This window comes from Grampus griseus, assembly GCF_964374135.1.
Source record: "Grampus griseus genome assembly, chromosome: 16".
Lineage (NCBI taxonomy): Eukaryota > Metazoa > Chordata > Mammalia > Artiodactyla > Delphinidae > Grampus > Grampus griseus.
In genome coordinates, this window is record NC_139010.1 from 61,330,243 (window position 1) to 61,346,388 (window position 16,146).

General features: G+C 50.6%; 1 protein-coding gene across 1 annotated transcript; it reads right to left on the bottom strand.

Annotated features, from left to right (window-relative positions):
* Positions 1–1,204: 1,204 nt before the first annotated feature.
* Positions 1,205–6,872, bottom strand: CALHM3 (calcium homeostasis modulator 3; the record flags this gene model as incomplete). The annotated part of the gene is given in 5 exon segments (XM_082672964.1): positions 1,205–1,432; positions 1,436–1,720; positions 4,395–4,612; positions 4,615–4,646; positions 6,586–6,872. Coding segments are annotated over 5 exon segments (1,050 nt in total).
* Between the last annotated feature and the right edge of the window lie 9,274 nt (positions 6,873–16,146).

Consider the following 16,146-nt stretch of genomic DNA (forward strand, 5'->3'; position numbering starts at 1 on the left):
ATTCTTAAACACTGGAATCTGCAGAGCCACCTGGGGTTCCTGTTCAGTGTGGAGATGTCTAGGGCTGCCTAGATACTTAATTTGCACCCTGATTTGCAGATCTGGTCCATACACTGTATCCCTGGGGAAATGCTTACCAGGATGCCAGCTTCTTGCTGAGGGCAGTGGGTAGACACCCCTCGAATGCCTGGTGAACGAGGCAGCCTTAGAAAGAGAGACTAAGCTCAGGGGTCAGGCTGCAGGTGGTGGGGAGGGTGGTGAGTAGAAGGGTGAGGGAGGAAGCATCTGCTAGCTGGCGGTGAGCAGAAGGCTGGGCTGACAATGCAACTGCATCTTAAAGGGCTGCTCAACCTTAGTGGGCTAGGAGTAGAATTGCTGGGACTTGGGAAGATGGGAGCTGGAAGGATCAGCCCCCTTGACATTCAAAAACAGAAAAATCCCCTTGCCAGGAACATATAAAACTATTCATCTGCGGTAGTCAGCAAGAGGCACTAATTAGTACTTTTAAGAGGAACTCAGCAAGCGGGGCTTGCTGAGCTCGCTCAGAGAACCTTGCTGGAGGCTGCAGGAAACCCAACCAGAGCACTGAAAATAAACACACACACCAACAGTCTAGCGGGGAGACTAACGTAGTAGCTCAGAGCAGACTCTAGAGCCGACGTCCCGGGATAAAGTTCCAGCTCTTACATGGGTTACCTCAGGCAGCTTAACCTTTTATGCCTCAGTTTTCTCCTCGAAAAAATGGGACTAATAATCATCCTACTTCATTAGATTATCATAAAGATTAAATGAATTCTATATGGAATAGAATAATGACTGGCACATACTAAGCACCACACAAGCATGTGCTATTGTCGTGATTATTATTTTAAATGTAGAATCTGGACATCTAGGACCCAGAACCCATGGCAGATCTATTTAGACTCTTGCTACTCCACATTTGGTTCACTGACCAGAAGCATCAGTATCACCTGGGAGCTTGTTAGAACTGCAGGCTTAGCCCCAGTCCTGGATGGACTGAATCAGAATCTGCATTTAACAAGAGCCCAGTGAGCAGCGAGCTCACTGAAGTTCGTGCAGCAGAGCTTTAGAGCACACAGGGGGCCACACCCAGAAACTCGGCCAGAGATTGGGCTATTTTGGGGAAGGAGGCCAAGAGGGTTTAGGTTGCCCTGCCTTGGGCTCCCCATAGCCTGGAAAGCCCTCAGACCCTTGTCAGAGCGGGCATTTTACGTGGGGACACGGCCAGGGTCCTTACACGTCGGTGTGCTGGGGCGGCCTGGTGCCTGGGGCCACCCCCCCAGAGTCCAGGAGATGCTGTGAGGTCAAGTGGTGGTTTGCTGGAGTACCAGGTGCTCAGGAGGTGGTCCACCTTCTCCCGACTGAAGACTGCGCACAGGTGGGCTTTCCCGCTTCCACCGTCCAGGCCCTCTCAGGGCTCGGGCACCTCAGGGGTCTCCAGACCCCTGCCCGCGGAGGTCCGGCGCAGCCCCCGCGCCCGCGTCTCGCTCTGCATGCCGGCGAGGAAGTGCAGCACGCAGCGGTGTGCGAAGTCCCGCGCGTGCTCACAGCATGTCTCGTCGAAGAGCTTCTGCTCCAGGTCCACGTAGTTGCTCCAGTATCTGCGCTGCATGAGGACTGTCTGGTCGAAGCAGGGCCTCAAACAGCAGGCCAGGAAGGCCACGATGATCAGCAGCAGGGTGATACCCCAGCTGATGGCCTGGAGGGTGGGGAGCGCGAGGTTGAGTGTGGCGGGACACAGATATTGTACAATGTGGCAAGGATGTTCCAAAGTCTCTCCCTTTGTTTATCCCTTGCATCCTTTTTCAAATCTATCCATCTTCCCACTAAGTCATCCATCCTACCAACCACCTCCATCTGTCCTTCCTCCCATTTATTCTTTCATCCTTGCATCCATTTTCTATCCAACGATCTCTCCACCCATCTAGGCATCCATCCTCTTATCTGACTGTATATCTATCGTCTTTCTATCCAGCCATCCTCTCAACCACGCTTCCATCTGTCCATCATCCTCCTTCCTATCCAGCCATCTAGCCTCCCATCCATTCATGTTCCCATACTCTCATCCTTCCTTCCTTTTATCTATCCAACCATCCATCCACCTGCCATTCATCCCTCCAACTTTCCTCCTGAAGGGAACAAGAATATGTCACCCCAAAATATGCCTCTTTGACATAAAAATTATTTTGAGCTGAAGACAATTAAGAAGGAGCAACCTCCCCTTCTGCCTGAAGGCAGGATATAAATTCCCCTTTTGCTGGAGACAAACTCTCATCCGCCCAGAGACAGCAGCAGAGGAATCCGCAAACAAACCTCACTCCATTAGTTTCCTCCCATGTATTTATTTACCTTCCCACAGTTTCCACCCTTGGAAGCGTAAAACTGCTTTCCCTCGTGCTGACATTTCTCTACAATGGTATTGCTCATGGCTGAAGATGCTATATAAGCACACTTCTAAGCCACCGCTTTGAGTTACTCTTTCTTCTTCTTTTTTTTTTTTTTTGAGTTATTCTTTGTTTTAGGTTTCTCCTGCATGATGATCACTGCACACAATAATAAACTGTTTTCCTCCTGTTAATCTGTCTTTTTATTAGTCTCAGCTGAAAACCTAAGGTGGGTGGAGGTCAAGTTTTGCCTCCTTTGCACTCCCATCCATTCATCCGTCCATCCACCCATCACCTTTCATCTTTTTATTCGGTTCTTCATCCGTGCTTATATATGTGTATCCATCCCATCTATGCATCCATCCATCCATCCTATATTTGGGGGAAGACACTGAGGACTCAGTCTTTGCTCTCACAGAGCTCACACTTTAGTGGAAGATACAATGAAATAGGTGATGAAAGGCTAAGCACCATGTTGAGGGATGTGTCGGGGGTTGTGGGAAATTAGAGGGGGGATACCCAACCTGAACTTGAGGGCTCAGATGACAGTGCGGTTGAGGCTGAGAACTGAAGGATGGCAATAGTTTACAGGATGTGAACAGGGAATACTGTTCCAGGCCAAGTGTGAGGAGAAGCTGGAAGCAATTCTCTGAGGCTAGAGACCCCACCTGGCCAGCCCCTCGCCCTCCCCTCTGCCCAGCCAAAGGTATTGAGACATTGCTTAAGAGCCGAGCAACCGTGTGGACCTGGAGCAGAGATATCGCTCCTCTAAACCACAAAGACATATTTGAATCCTTGTCATTTGCAGATGTGGTTGCCAAAGCTCTCTCATTTGGCCTCTTACGAGGTCCTCCCTCCCCCCGACTCCAAATTTAAAATACCTGTGCGAGTATTTTACCTGGGGGGGCATTTAGTGTGACTGGTCATTTACAGCTGAGTCAGGACTGAAACCCTGGTCTGACTGAGGATTCTACACTCTTTCCAGGGAACTAGTGAGAGCCTACCGTGTTTACATCCGTAGGAGACATCAAGGTGAGGAGACCAGACCTCCATTTACCTTGCAGGAGAAACTGAGGCCCAGAGGGGGAGGGACATGGCCAAGGTCACAGTCTGAAACAGAACCAGGTGTATCCTGAGCACTGGTCCTCTCTCTGCCACTCCACGGGCCTGCATGTGCCACAAGCCTGTCCTGGCACCCCAAAGGGCTGGGTTGTAGCTCCTGTGATGTTCTGCATGGGGTGGGTTCATGTAAACACTTTTTGGGGGGACACAGCCCAATCTGGGCTCTCGGAGTGGTGGAGGTGGAATCTGGAACCTGGGCTGGGGGTGGGGCTGGGGTTTGTCCCCAGGATAATGGATTCTGTGCCCTGTGGGGAGCCGGACATCTGGGGAGCCTGCCTTGTAGGTGGATAAGAGGGTTTGGAGGAATGGCACTTCAGATCCCTGCCCGGCCTCTTACAAACTGTGACTTCGGCCTTGTGAACTAAAGTCTCAGAGACTCAGTTTCCTCATCTGCAAAATGGGATGATCATGATTGCATCCACCTCATAGGACTGTTTTGAGAATTAAATGAAGTAATGCATATGAAATGCTTAACACAGTACCTGACACATATGTGCTTAATAAATGGTAATTAGTATATTTCTGAGGCGTGAGTAGAATGTGTGTATGGGGTGGTGGCAGGGTAGAGCAGTCTCTCTCCAGTGTTTTCCTGCCATCCAACTTGGGGATGAGCCTAGTGGACTCCCGGAGGGTATGAGCACCTGGCATCCACCCTGGGGTGAGTCCGCATTGATGGCGGAGTCCCCACTTCCTAAGGCCCAACACTGTCCTGTGTGTGAGTCACACTCCTCATCCCCCCAGGGACCACATGCTCCATGGTTGTGCCTGCAGCATTGGGAGGGGCCTCAGGAAACCATTTGTACCTCCAGGCCCCTCGGAACCAATGCAGGACATTTCCCAGGGTTGGGAGAGGACCACCTGAATTACCTGTGACAGGCACCGCAGGTAGCGAGACACTGCCTTCGGAGCGGGGCTGTCCCTGACCAGCTCATCTTCCTCGCAGGGCACCTTGGCCAGAAAGAGCTGCACCTGGCTGGGGGTCATGTTGGCAAAGTCTAGAAACTTGTCGGGGTCCACGGAGCTGCTGAAGGCACACACGAAGCACTTCCCATCGAGGAGAGCCAGCAGGATCCAGACAAGGGGGCGGCCAGTGCTCTCTGCAGCACAGAGAACATATACCTGGGAGCAGAGGAAGGAAGGGGGCACAAAGGGCAGCCGGAATTCAGCTGCAGCAGGAAGGCTACAGAGGAGATGCAAGGACGGACGTCCCAGGAGGGGGGATATCCCAGGTGTGATTGCACCAAAGGAAGGGCTACAGGTCCGAGCAGCAGAGGATAGGGAAGAAGCAGGGCTGAGGGTCCCGGGACTCTCAGGACTGGAACACGGGGGAGCTGGTATTCTTCCTGCTCTAGCTTTGTAGCTGACTCTGTTGGTGCCCTGTCCCGGCCGGAAGCATCTAGAGCTTTGGTGGGTAGTTCCTATTCATATGGAGGGCCTGAGAGCTTCTAACCTCAACCACCTGCATGGCTCTGCCTGGAACTTTGGAGAAGTTTCCGCTCCCAGAGGTGCAGGCTGGAAGCGCTGGAGGGTTCATGTCCCCAAATCAACCTTCAGTCCAAGAGGGCAGGGCCTGGTGGATAAGAACCCCAGCTTCCAGGACCCTCGGTGGGACGATTCTGGGGTGTGTTCTACCCACTTTCTTAGAGGGTCCCCAGAAGGACTGAGCCCGAGTTGCCTACATATTATCACATTCTTCCCAGAGGCTGCTTTTGGGGGGACCCTAAACTAAGAGGGTCCCGTGGAATAACCCTCCCAGAGACAGCACCTTAAACACCTCTCTGCAGTGTCCGGGAGCCGCCCTCTGACTGTCCCCAGGTGCCGCTTTTGACCCGCTCTGCCCATCTAGTGGCCTGGATTTGGTGTTGGTCACAGGACAGGAGCCCAGTGGAGCTGTACCCACTAGACCCCAGAGGAAAAGGTAAAGGGCACACTTAGTGAATGTGACCCTCCCTGCGTGGCTGAATCACAGGGAGCATGGAACCCCTGGGGAACATGAAACAGAGGTCGCTTGTGCACAGAATGCAGATGTTTTTAACTTGGGTTGTATACAAAACATAAGATGGTGTGTGCTGGCTGGGTGTGTGTGTGCATGGCCAACGAATTATATGTTGCAGGCAGGGGGGGATCCAGCATTTTCTATGGGGGCAATGTGGTTAGAAGGTGGAACCCAGGACTTGTTATGAAGTTACATTACATACCCTTGAGAACACCTCAGTTGTCCACATCAAAGAACAGGGGAGAGGAGGAGATCGTGAGTGAGCTAACACCCACCAAGCCCCTCCTGCCACTGCCCATGGATCTAGAGCACTTATTTTGTCTAAAACAGGGCAGCACTTGGGCTGTGTTTGAATCTGAGCCTCTTCTTCGCTGTGGGAGTTCAGCCTAGTGAATCACCCTCTCTGTGCCTCAGGTCCCCCATCCTTAAAAATGGGTCCAAGACAGGAGCCAACCCAGGGCCGAGGTGAGGATTCATAGGCGGTGCACACACGGCGCTGGGCACAGAGCTTGGCTCCCTGTGGGCCAGGGAGCATTATGAGTCGCTGAACTCAATCAGCTGATCAGGGCACGACCAGGTGCGAGGCTCTGAGGACACTGTGATACAGCAGGTGAGGTCCTTGCCCTCAGGGAGCTTGCAGGAGAGGGGATGCAGCCTTCAAGTCAATGATGCCTCTCGTACGGCAACACGGCTATGCACGTCATGGGACGGTCCTTCATGCATGTGGGGAGTTATAATCCATGGCCAGCATGACAGATGTGACCTGGATAATTCTTGGGAATCCTGTGTCATTCATGCGTCTCCAGCACTGGGCATGGAAAGGTGACAGATGACAGGATCAGAAATATCTGTTTCCAGAGTGGAAACTGGCAGATCGGTCTTTGTGAACTGATGATGCCTTGGTATCATTTCCTAGGGGAAATGAGGGTGCCTATGGGGGTGGGTGGGGGAGTTCTGAAAATACCCACGGGAGTCACTGGGATTTTGGCAGCTGGCGGCGCCTGTGTGGCTGGGAGAGCCCCTGACAATGCCCACGGGGACCTGGGTGGCGAGGGACCGCACCTGCCTATGCCTGGGTCCTTCCTTCGGTGCCCCGCAGGCTGGCGCCTCTCCTCCACCATCACCACGGACTGCCGGTTGGCCAGGAGGCTGCAGAGGAAAAGGGCGGCTGGGGGCGTGAGCAGCTGGCCCAGGCCATAGAGGGCATTGCAGCGCGCCAGGCAGGGGCAGTTGAAGTCGAAGGAGGAGCACAGCTTGACTGTGACCGCGGCCAGCAGCAGGCGGATGCCGCTCATCACCGACTCGGAGCTGGACTGGAAGTGCTGGAGGAGCGCGCGAGATTTATCCATGGCCGGGCCTGGGTAGAGGGCAGCTGCGGGTGGCAGGCGGGGAGGTTTCAGCTGCCTTCCTGGTCAATGCCAGCCCTGCTGGGGGCGAGCCCGGGGCTGTGGGAGGTTCTTCCTTGTCTTCCAAGGGCCTGAGGGGACAAGGAAGAGGCGGGGTCTAGCCAAGGAGTGTAGGGCAGAGCAGGCTCTCTCCACCAAGGCCCCCTGGCCAGCCCGACTGCCCCCCCCCCCCCCCGCTGCTACTCCCCTCCTCTCTGGGGGGATGAGTCACTGCTCTGTGACCAGCCAGCCCAAAGCACCTCTAGGCGGATGGTCCCCACCCTGTTCCTCCATCCCTCCCCTCTTCAGGACTGGGATACTGATGCCTGACAGCTGCTGGGGCTTCCCGTGGGGGGGACAGGCAAATCCTGGGTGTGGTAAGGCCACGGCACCGATGGAGCCAATTACATTTTCTTGCCTTGGTTAAAAACATGACTTGGGGCTTCCCTGGTGGCGCAGTGGTTGAGTGGTTGAGTGGTTGAGAGTCTGCCTGCCAATGCAGGGGACACGGGTTCGTGTCCCGGTCCAGGAAGTGGGCCCGTGAGCCATGGCCGCTGAGCCTGCGCGTCCGGAGCCTGTGCTCCGCAACGGGAGAGGCCACACAGTGAGAGGCCCGCGTACCGCCAAAAAAACCCCCAAAAACAAAAAACCCATGACTTGACTCAGCTGAGCCCAGGGAGATTTCACGTTGGCTTTCATGCTGGGAGGAACCACCAGGGGCGGCTTACCCTGCCCGAAGCCTTTCTGGAAGAGAAGTCTCTTGAGCAGAGTTTAAACCATGTTTCAGTGTTTGCCAGGGTCGTGGAACGGAAGGGCTTCCAGACAGAGAGTACCGTCTGGGCAAGGGCATGGAGGTGAGAAGCAGCCAGGTGTGGGTAGGCAGTTTGGGGTTACTTGAATGTAGTGTCAGACAGGGGGTGTCGGGAGAGGGCACAGGGGGTGCTCACTGGGTGCCTGCACCCCTTTCCTCCACTTTATTCTGCTGCCCTTCAGCTCTGGCCACCGACTGGCCCAGGTCTCCCTAAAGCGCAGCTCCCACTACATCACTCTCATGCTCAAGTGTGACCAGGGCCCCCTCAGCTTCCTTAGCCTGGCGTTCAAGGCCCTCCTAACCATACCCAGACATGTCCTCCCACCTCCGTGCCTCTGCTGATGCATCCTCCCCGCTGGAGGACCCGTGCCTCTTCCTCCCACCTGCTCTTCAAGAGGCAACTCCGATGCAGCTCTTTCACCGAGATGCCCCTGGTGACCTCAGCTCTGTGGGAACCTCTCCTCCCGTTTGGCCCTTGGAAAGGCCGCCCCAGCCTGTTGCTCCTCTCGCCCAGGTGTGGAGGTGGATCTCCCAGCTAGGACGGAACCTGCACCCACACCTGCCCGTCCCTGCAGCCTCCAGCAGGGTGCCAGGCAGACTGCAAGGGTGGCAGATGTTTGTTCCCTGTGACGTTGACCCTCAGAGCCCCTTTTTTCATCTCCAGCTCTGTCCTCTCTGCCCGCTCCTTGACCTGTACCTGCCTCCCTGTCTGCTCCTAGGAGGTGAATGGAATGTAGGTCCTGCTCTTATCTCTGTCTCTCTCTTATCCTGTCCCTCTTTCCATCTCTAACTCTACCTTTCTCTGTGTGTGTGACCCCCTGTGTCCCTCATTGTGTGTTTCTGAGTCTTTCTGTGCGTCCCTCTGTCTCTGTCCCTCTCTCTGTGCTGTGGCCTCTTCCTGTCTATCTTTCCCTCCTCTCACCCGCGGCCCGCCCTGTAGCACCCTTGTCTTACTGGCCCCCGGTCCTGACACTAGCAGCCTGGCTTGGGGAGAGGCGTGGAAGCAGCCACAGGAGCCCAGGCTCCGTTCCTGGGTCACAGATCCATGGGCTTGGCCTGGAGCCTGGGCTGGGGGTGGGTGAGGCTCAGGTTCCTCCTCAATCTCCGTCCCTCTGGCTCCCTCACTCCTAGCCCAGCGCTACCCTTGAACAAAGGAAAACCTCAGGGACTGGATGGCCTTGACCCTACTGGCCCCTGCCCTGCTCCATCCAGCCTGGGCCAGTGGGCACGTGGGACTCCCAGGGATGCCATCAGCAATTCATCAGACCCCAGGTCCTCACAGTCATGAGTGCCACTCCCCACCCCCAGCCCTCTGGAGCATGTGAGGTAAGCATCCTGCTGAATCCTTTCTGGCTCAGAGGCCCAGCAGTGCCCTCCGGTCTCCACGGAGCCCGCCTGGACAGCAGCAGCTACACTGACCACCCCTCTTCCCGTATGCTCAAACAACTTTTAGAAAATGGAAATGTCGGCATCTTTTTTTTTCTGATTAAACACACCATTATGAAACATTGAAAAATATCTAATAAAAGTATATTATATAAAATATAATATACTAGATAAAATATCTAACATAAAATATATAAAATATATATAATATATATTATATTAATATATATATAATATATTAGATAAAATATCTAATATAAAAGTATATATTGACTACAACTCCCCAAGTCTCCGTGTCACTGCATCAGTGTGTGTCCTTCCAGACTTGTTGCTGCCCACACGGGCACGTGCTGGCTGGCCCTCCTGGGAATCCTCGGGAGACAGCCAGGGATGCTGTGAGCAAAGCACTGGGTGCCCTGCTCGCCCAGGAGCCCTGGGGTTGCTGGGGGAGAGGCAGCTCAGGCTGCCTCTGGGACTCCCATCTGAGGCCAGTCTCTCTCTTCTCTTAACCTTCATGACACAGGGCTCACTGTGTTTCCGTTTCTCTGAGAGATGACAGCCCAGCAGCTTGAGGGACCCGTGGGACCTGTAAATGAATTTTGTGTAGATCACGTAGCCTGTATTTTAAGTCAGGCCATCCCCAATGTGTCCTGCAAACTTCCTAAGTATCTGTGCAGTCTCCACTTCCGATGAGGTAGCAACAGACGGAAACCCGGCTCTTATATCTTATTTGTATCTTACCCAGTCCATGTGCTAGTCCAGGTCCTGTGAAACAGGATGACCTGTGTGAAGGAAAGTGGGGAGGGAGAGGGAAAGGGCGGGAGCGCCATCAGAGGCAGCGAGTGTGGCTCTGCGGGGAGGAGAGGCGAGGGCATAATGGAGAAGCCCTTCAAGCTGCTCCCTGTCCTGGGCTCCTAGCTAGCAGAGAACCACCAGCACCGGCACAGCCCTGGCGCAGGTCTTGGAGAGGCAGGCCGTTTGTCCGAGAGGTCACACAGCCTGGTGGGGACAGGCCCAGGAAGGATGTGCTCCTCCTCTGTGCCTTCCAGCCCTAGTCACCCTCTGGGCTGCTGCCAGGAAACGGAGCTGTCCCGCCCAAGACCCTGCGTCTCAACCCTGAACCCCAGCGCTGGGCCCCCCACCGAGCACGGAGGGGAGAGAAATGGGCTGGGAGGGTCTGAGCGCCCCTCTCTCCCATTCTACTCTCAGGGAGGGGAGGGTGGCCAAAGGGCCCCCAGATGCTTCTAACCTAGGGATTTTTCCGGAAGAGAATGGACAGTGTTTCTGAGGGAACACTGCAGGAAACTGGGACAAGGTCTCTCCCAGGCCAGCCTGTTCACAGCTCCAACCTCTGGGAGGCGAGATGGCCCTGCCAGGTCAGCCTGGGTCTTGTGACTGCACTGGCCCTTGCTGGGTATTTACTGGAAAACATTCAAGCAAAGAAAAAGGCAAGAAGGAAGCCCACCACGACTTAAAGGGCTATTACCTCTCGGGGTGAGCAGGTGGCTTTACATTAAACAAAAATTCTGTATTTTCTAAATTGCCTATTTTATAATAATGATTTTTAAAATTTCCCAGTAAAAATCGTAAGTATTTTTACTGGAAAAACTCACAGGGATTAAGGGACAAGGCAAAAGGAAGGAAGATCGTCTTTTGTTGCCCAGAGGCCAGGCCTGATATACAAGGAGAGGCAGAAATCGAAGAAAAATAGGAGAAAGGTTTATGTTACTCATGTGTGTGGAAAGAATATTAACTTGTAGATCTGCTGCAGAATAATGCCTCAGATCAGATTTTCTCAACTCCCTACCCTACCTCGGGGCTCTGCAGCTGTGTTCTTCCAGATCTTTTCATTCTGGGAAAATTTTTAAAAATCAGATTTTCATTTTAATGCTGACTTAAATCTATTTAGCAGTTTTAAACATGTGTTAACTTGCAATTGGAAGATATTTATACAGCAAGTCTTTGGTTTCTTTTTTTCTCAACTTGGGGTCTTGGAGATATATTCTTGGGGGTCCTCCATATTTTTATTTCCTTCGAAAGGAATCTGGGTATTTGAGAGATGCTGGCTTGACTGTTCTTGGAATTCCTGTGACGGAGAGGGCTCCTTAGGACAGGGTGCCCCCTACTGGAGGAGTCAGTGTGTCGTGTGTGTGTGTGTGTGTGTGTGTGTGTGTGTGTGTGTGTGTGTGCGTTGAGTATGTGTGTGTGGTGAGTGTGTGTGTGGTGTGTAGCGTGTGTGTCCTCAGAAATACAGGCGTGGCTGTGTTTCTTCTTTCTGTATAGAGAACACACTCTCCCCTGGGGTTTCTTCAGAAGGAAGACACTGGATGCGTGTCCCACTTCTCTCTCAGGACTGGGAGGCTATTGTTGCCTCGCATCTCAGAGCTGTGGGGCCCTCTCTGTCCCTGACAGACCGGCCTCTCTTTTACCCAATGACAGAGGCCTCTGTGGGGTCCAGGGGACAGGCCTTTCTGGTCTGCTCTGGCAGGCCTGGCTGAAAGCACCGTGGCGCTTCTGTGGGCTCCACTCTGGCGACTGTGTAGAGCCACATGGCCTCTGAGGGACTGAAAGGAGAATGAAAATAAAGGGGGGGACTCGGACGCATGGCGTTAGAACAACTGGCTAATCATTTGGGAAAATGTAGGTGAATGTCTTCACAATCAGAGGCTAGGGAAGGCCTTTGTGATCAGAGCACAGAATTCAGTAGCTGTGAAGGAGAAGATGGATGAAGTGGGCCTCATAACTTCTGTGGGCAAAATGCCAATCAGCAAAGTGAAAATAACAAAAAACTGAAAAAAGGCATTTTCCACACACAAGCCACACAAAGCCCTATTTCCTTAATTTGCAGAGGAATCATACAAATCAAAAAAAAAAAGAGATGATCAATCCTATGAAAAAATGGGCAAAGGATGTGAACAGGCTATTCACAGAAAGGGAAGGACCCGTGGCCCCAAATCCTGTGAAGACTGTAGCCCTCATTCTTAATTAAATATGTATCTGAACAAGCAGGTGCCTTTTTAAACTAAGTTTTTAGAAACTAAAAGATAGATATTACCCAATGTTGATGAGGGCTTAGGGAAATAATCACTTTCATACGTTGATGGTTGGAGTATAAATTGCTACGAATTTTCCTAGAACAATTTGGCAATATATTTAAAGCAAAAATTTAAATATACGTGCCCTTTGACCTAACAATTACACAGCTCTGTATTTGCCCTATGGATAGATTTGCAGAAATAGCCAAGATAAACAAGCAAGGATGTTCATGATAGATTTGTTTTAATAGCAACAAAACTGGAAACAGCCCAAATTTCATCAATAGGCGACGTTTAATAATTTGTTTAAATAAATTATGGCACGGCCATAAAGTGGGATCTATGCAGTCATTAAAAGAATGAAGCAAACCTATGTGTGTTCGTATGGAAAGAACTCTGATAGATTCTAAGTTTTTTTTTTTAAAAAATGTAGTTTAGTACACTGTGCATAGCATAATCCCTTCTGAGTAAAAATGATATAAATATGTAAACGTTTTGGTATTGTGCATACACTTTTTGCTGGAAAGATATATAAAAAATGTAGACAGTTAATACTATTGGGTGGTAGAACAGGGGAGACCTTTATTTTCTTTCCAGTTTATACCTTTCTGTGCTGTTTGACTTTTCAAACAATGTACATATGAATTTTATTTTTAAAAGATCAACAGAAGTATTCTGGGCAGGAGATTTATGGATTTTAAAATATGTTTCAATATGTAAATAGATAAACATTAAAAAAAATAGGATTGAAATGTATGACTCACACAAAATAAAATAACCAAGTTCAAACGTTAACATGCTTCTACACTTTAATTTTGGGTTCTCACCCTACAGGTTACAGAATATGGAACAGTTGCATTGGTTCACCATACATTTCTAACTCCTTTTCTCAGAAGAAGAAACAGATAAGCCTGGTTTTATAATATTTTCACCTTCTTCTTTTAAACATCCCTAACAATCTATAAAAATGGATTTTCTGACCAAAGTGAAACGAAGTGGTTTCCAGACCCTGTGAGGGGGGCGGGTTTTCTGGTGTGGAGGTCCTGCCAGCGGTGGCATCAGACATGGATGTCGGGCCAAATGCAGAGACTTGGGGGCAAAAACAGGTCAGGTGCTCTTGGGGGAGGGGACACCCATCCAGCTGGAGTTTCTGAATTCTACTCTTACTCCATAAATACGAAAGTCAGAGTAACCCTGGGCACCCCCCTTTTCCCTGTTGCCTGTGCCCACAAGCTCATGAGACTTCTGAGACGTGTTTGGGAGAGCCCTGGGCCAGGAGTGGCAAGTCCCAGTTCTGAGGGTGATTGGGTGCATTGGCTGCACACCCTCAAGCTCTGGCCACATGACAACAGCTGTTCACTGGGCATCTGCAGAGCCCACAGCTAGGTGCTGTGCTGGTGCTGGGCACGCACAGGTACCTACCTCAGGTACCAGACGCAGGCAGTGGGGCATCGCAGTGTGAGCTGGGGCGCTCTGGAGAGGACCTCCACTTGCCTGAAGTTTGGGGAGTTTGTCTCCGTCCTGGGAGAGAGTGTCTGTGATGGGGAGGACTCTTCTGCTGGAGATCCAGTCTCAGGATGAAAGATGAGAAAGTGACTTCAGTGAAGCAAACATGCCCAGAAGGTAGCATCTGGGTGGCTACAGAGTAGGGCTAATTCTTCATTGACATATTTTCTTTATAATGAAGTGGTTAATGGAAGCTATAAAGATATATTTGCCCCCCCAAATTCTCTTCCCGTTTTGAAACAGGAAAAGAGCAACCTGTAAACATTTTAAAGGTGTTTTGATTGACTCGAGAACCCCCCCCACCAAAGTTTGCCGGAGACAAAGGGGAGTCTAATGGAGGTCTAGCGCCACCTAGTGGTGGCTAGAGAGAGAACTTGAGAGGGACAGGAGGGACGAGACAGTGGGACACACACGCCCGCTCACCTGGCTGAGAGAAAACTTTCCACAGGCTGCTCTCATTGGAAAGAGGTCCCCCTGAAGCGCCTTTGGGTGAAGGGTGGAGGTCGGAACAAGCGAGCGCCTCTGGGGCGTCTCTTGGGAAAGGAGGATAGAAGTGGGAGGCTACCCTGGCAGCAGTAGTGGAGAAATGTCTGTTGCCTATTCTGGGTCTAGGGGTGAAGGGCATTTGAACTGACTGAAGGCTGTTGACTTACTGGAGATGTGCCTCCCGGCTCCTATGTGTCTTTCAACTTTTACCATGAAGGAGTTTTAAATTTTTATGTGGTCCTATTTATCATACTTTTCTTTTATGATTCTCTGATCTTTGTAACGTTCTTAGAAAAGCCTTCCTGCCAAGTAAAGGTCATTTAAAACATCTATGAGAGAAAGAGGATGCTGGGGTATTACATTCACTTTGAGCATTTTTCTTTGAGTCCAGTTTTGTTATTTTTAAATCTATTTCGTGTTCATTAGTGGCTCTGTGCTTCCCGGCTAACTTCCAGAGAGCTGAGCCAAAGCCCCTGGGAGTCTTCAGGGTCTCTACGGTGGGAGGAGGCTGGCTCAGGAACTCAGGGAGGACACCTCCCCTGCAACAGGTGTCTTCCTCAGGCTGGCACCTAAAGGAATCCCATCCTGGGGCAGGCAGAGCATCGCAGGGATGTGGACTCAGACCGTCCTAGGGTTGACCCTCAGTGCTTTACTTATCAGCTCCTAATCAAGTATCTTAACTTTCCTAAGCCTCGGGATTTTCATTTGTAAAATGGGGATGCTGCTGCTGCTAATAATAATAATAGTAGTTACTTCATAGGGTTATTACCAGGCTTAAATGAATTAATACAGATGAATTGCTTAGACCAAGGCCTGGTATGTATGTCTATGTGCTCCATAAATATCACCTGTCAGTATTACCTAAGCCAGTGGCCCTGAGATGGGTCAAGGGATGCTGTTTGAAATTACTAAACAAGTTTTCCAAACAGGGATACATGTGGCCCTCTTTCTGGTTTTGCACATTTTTCTTTCAGCTTCTTGCAGGAATCTCCATCTGTCCTTTTAGATGCAATCTTAAGAATGCTTGGTCTCAGGCCTGGATTTTATCCATAGGCACTATAGGCCCAGGACTTAGGCCTAGGTGCTTTCTAAGGATCTGCTTAAGACTGTAAAAAAATATTACCGGCTCAAAATTATGAGAGGAAAACTTCAAAATCGAAATTAAGAAATGTTTACTTAAATGTCTATAAAACAATGTTGTGGCAACTTCATTAACTGTTAAACGAGTACTCATAAATATTTCATTATATTTGAAGACAATCGTAGGTTTTTCTCACTTGGCAAGAACTCCAACACATGCAAGATTGTTTAGAAATAAAACCAATTGTAAATTCAGTGAGTTCCTTTTAGTCCAGTGATTTCAAAAGCCAAATTTACAAAAATCCTTTCAAAATGTTTAAGACAGGAAAATTATGTTTAACGTGGGGTGTAGTATATTTTACTATGTTTGACCTTATACAGTTAGGCACCAAAGATAAGAGTTTGGGGGTCTGTGAAGATCTTACAATTAGTCTTGGACCTAGGGGCTGCCTCCCAGGAGGCAAGTCTGTCTGTGGAGCAGAGGAGGGAGCAGGTGTTACCCCTCGCTGTACAGCCACCTCCTGCCCTACCTTCTAACGTGACTAGCCCTGCCTGGGTGGCAGCCTGCACTGGTCTGGCCCCAAATTTCCCCAGGAAAGCCTGCAGGCATTCTTTAAACATTATCCTCTCACCTAGAACACATGTCCATGTTCACAGTTTCCCAAAGTGTGATCAGTTAATGACCTGCATGAGATTGGGGCAAGGCCCTTGAATCTGCATTTTATTAGACGTTCTTCCCCTGTCCCTCCCCCTGTAGATGATTCTGATGCATGCTGAGTTTGAGGCTCATCAGTCCACAGTGTGTGTGTACTACAGGAGGGGGGCAAGATGATCCAGTTTTAAAAAATGGATTTTATTTTTTAGAGCAGTTTTAGATTCACAGCAAAATTGAGTGGAAGGTACAGAGGTTTCCCATATACCCTCTGCCCCAACA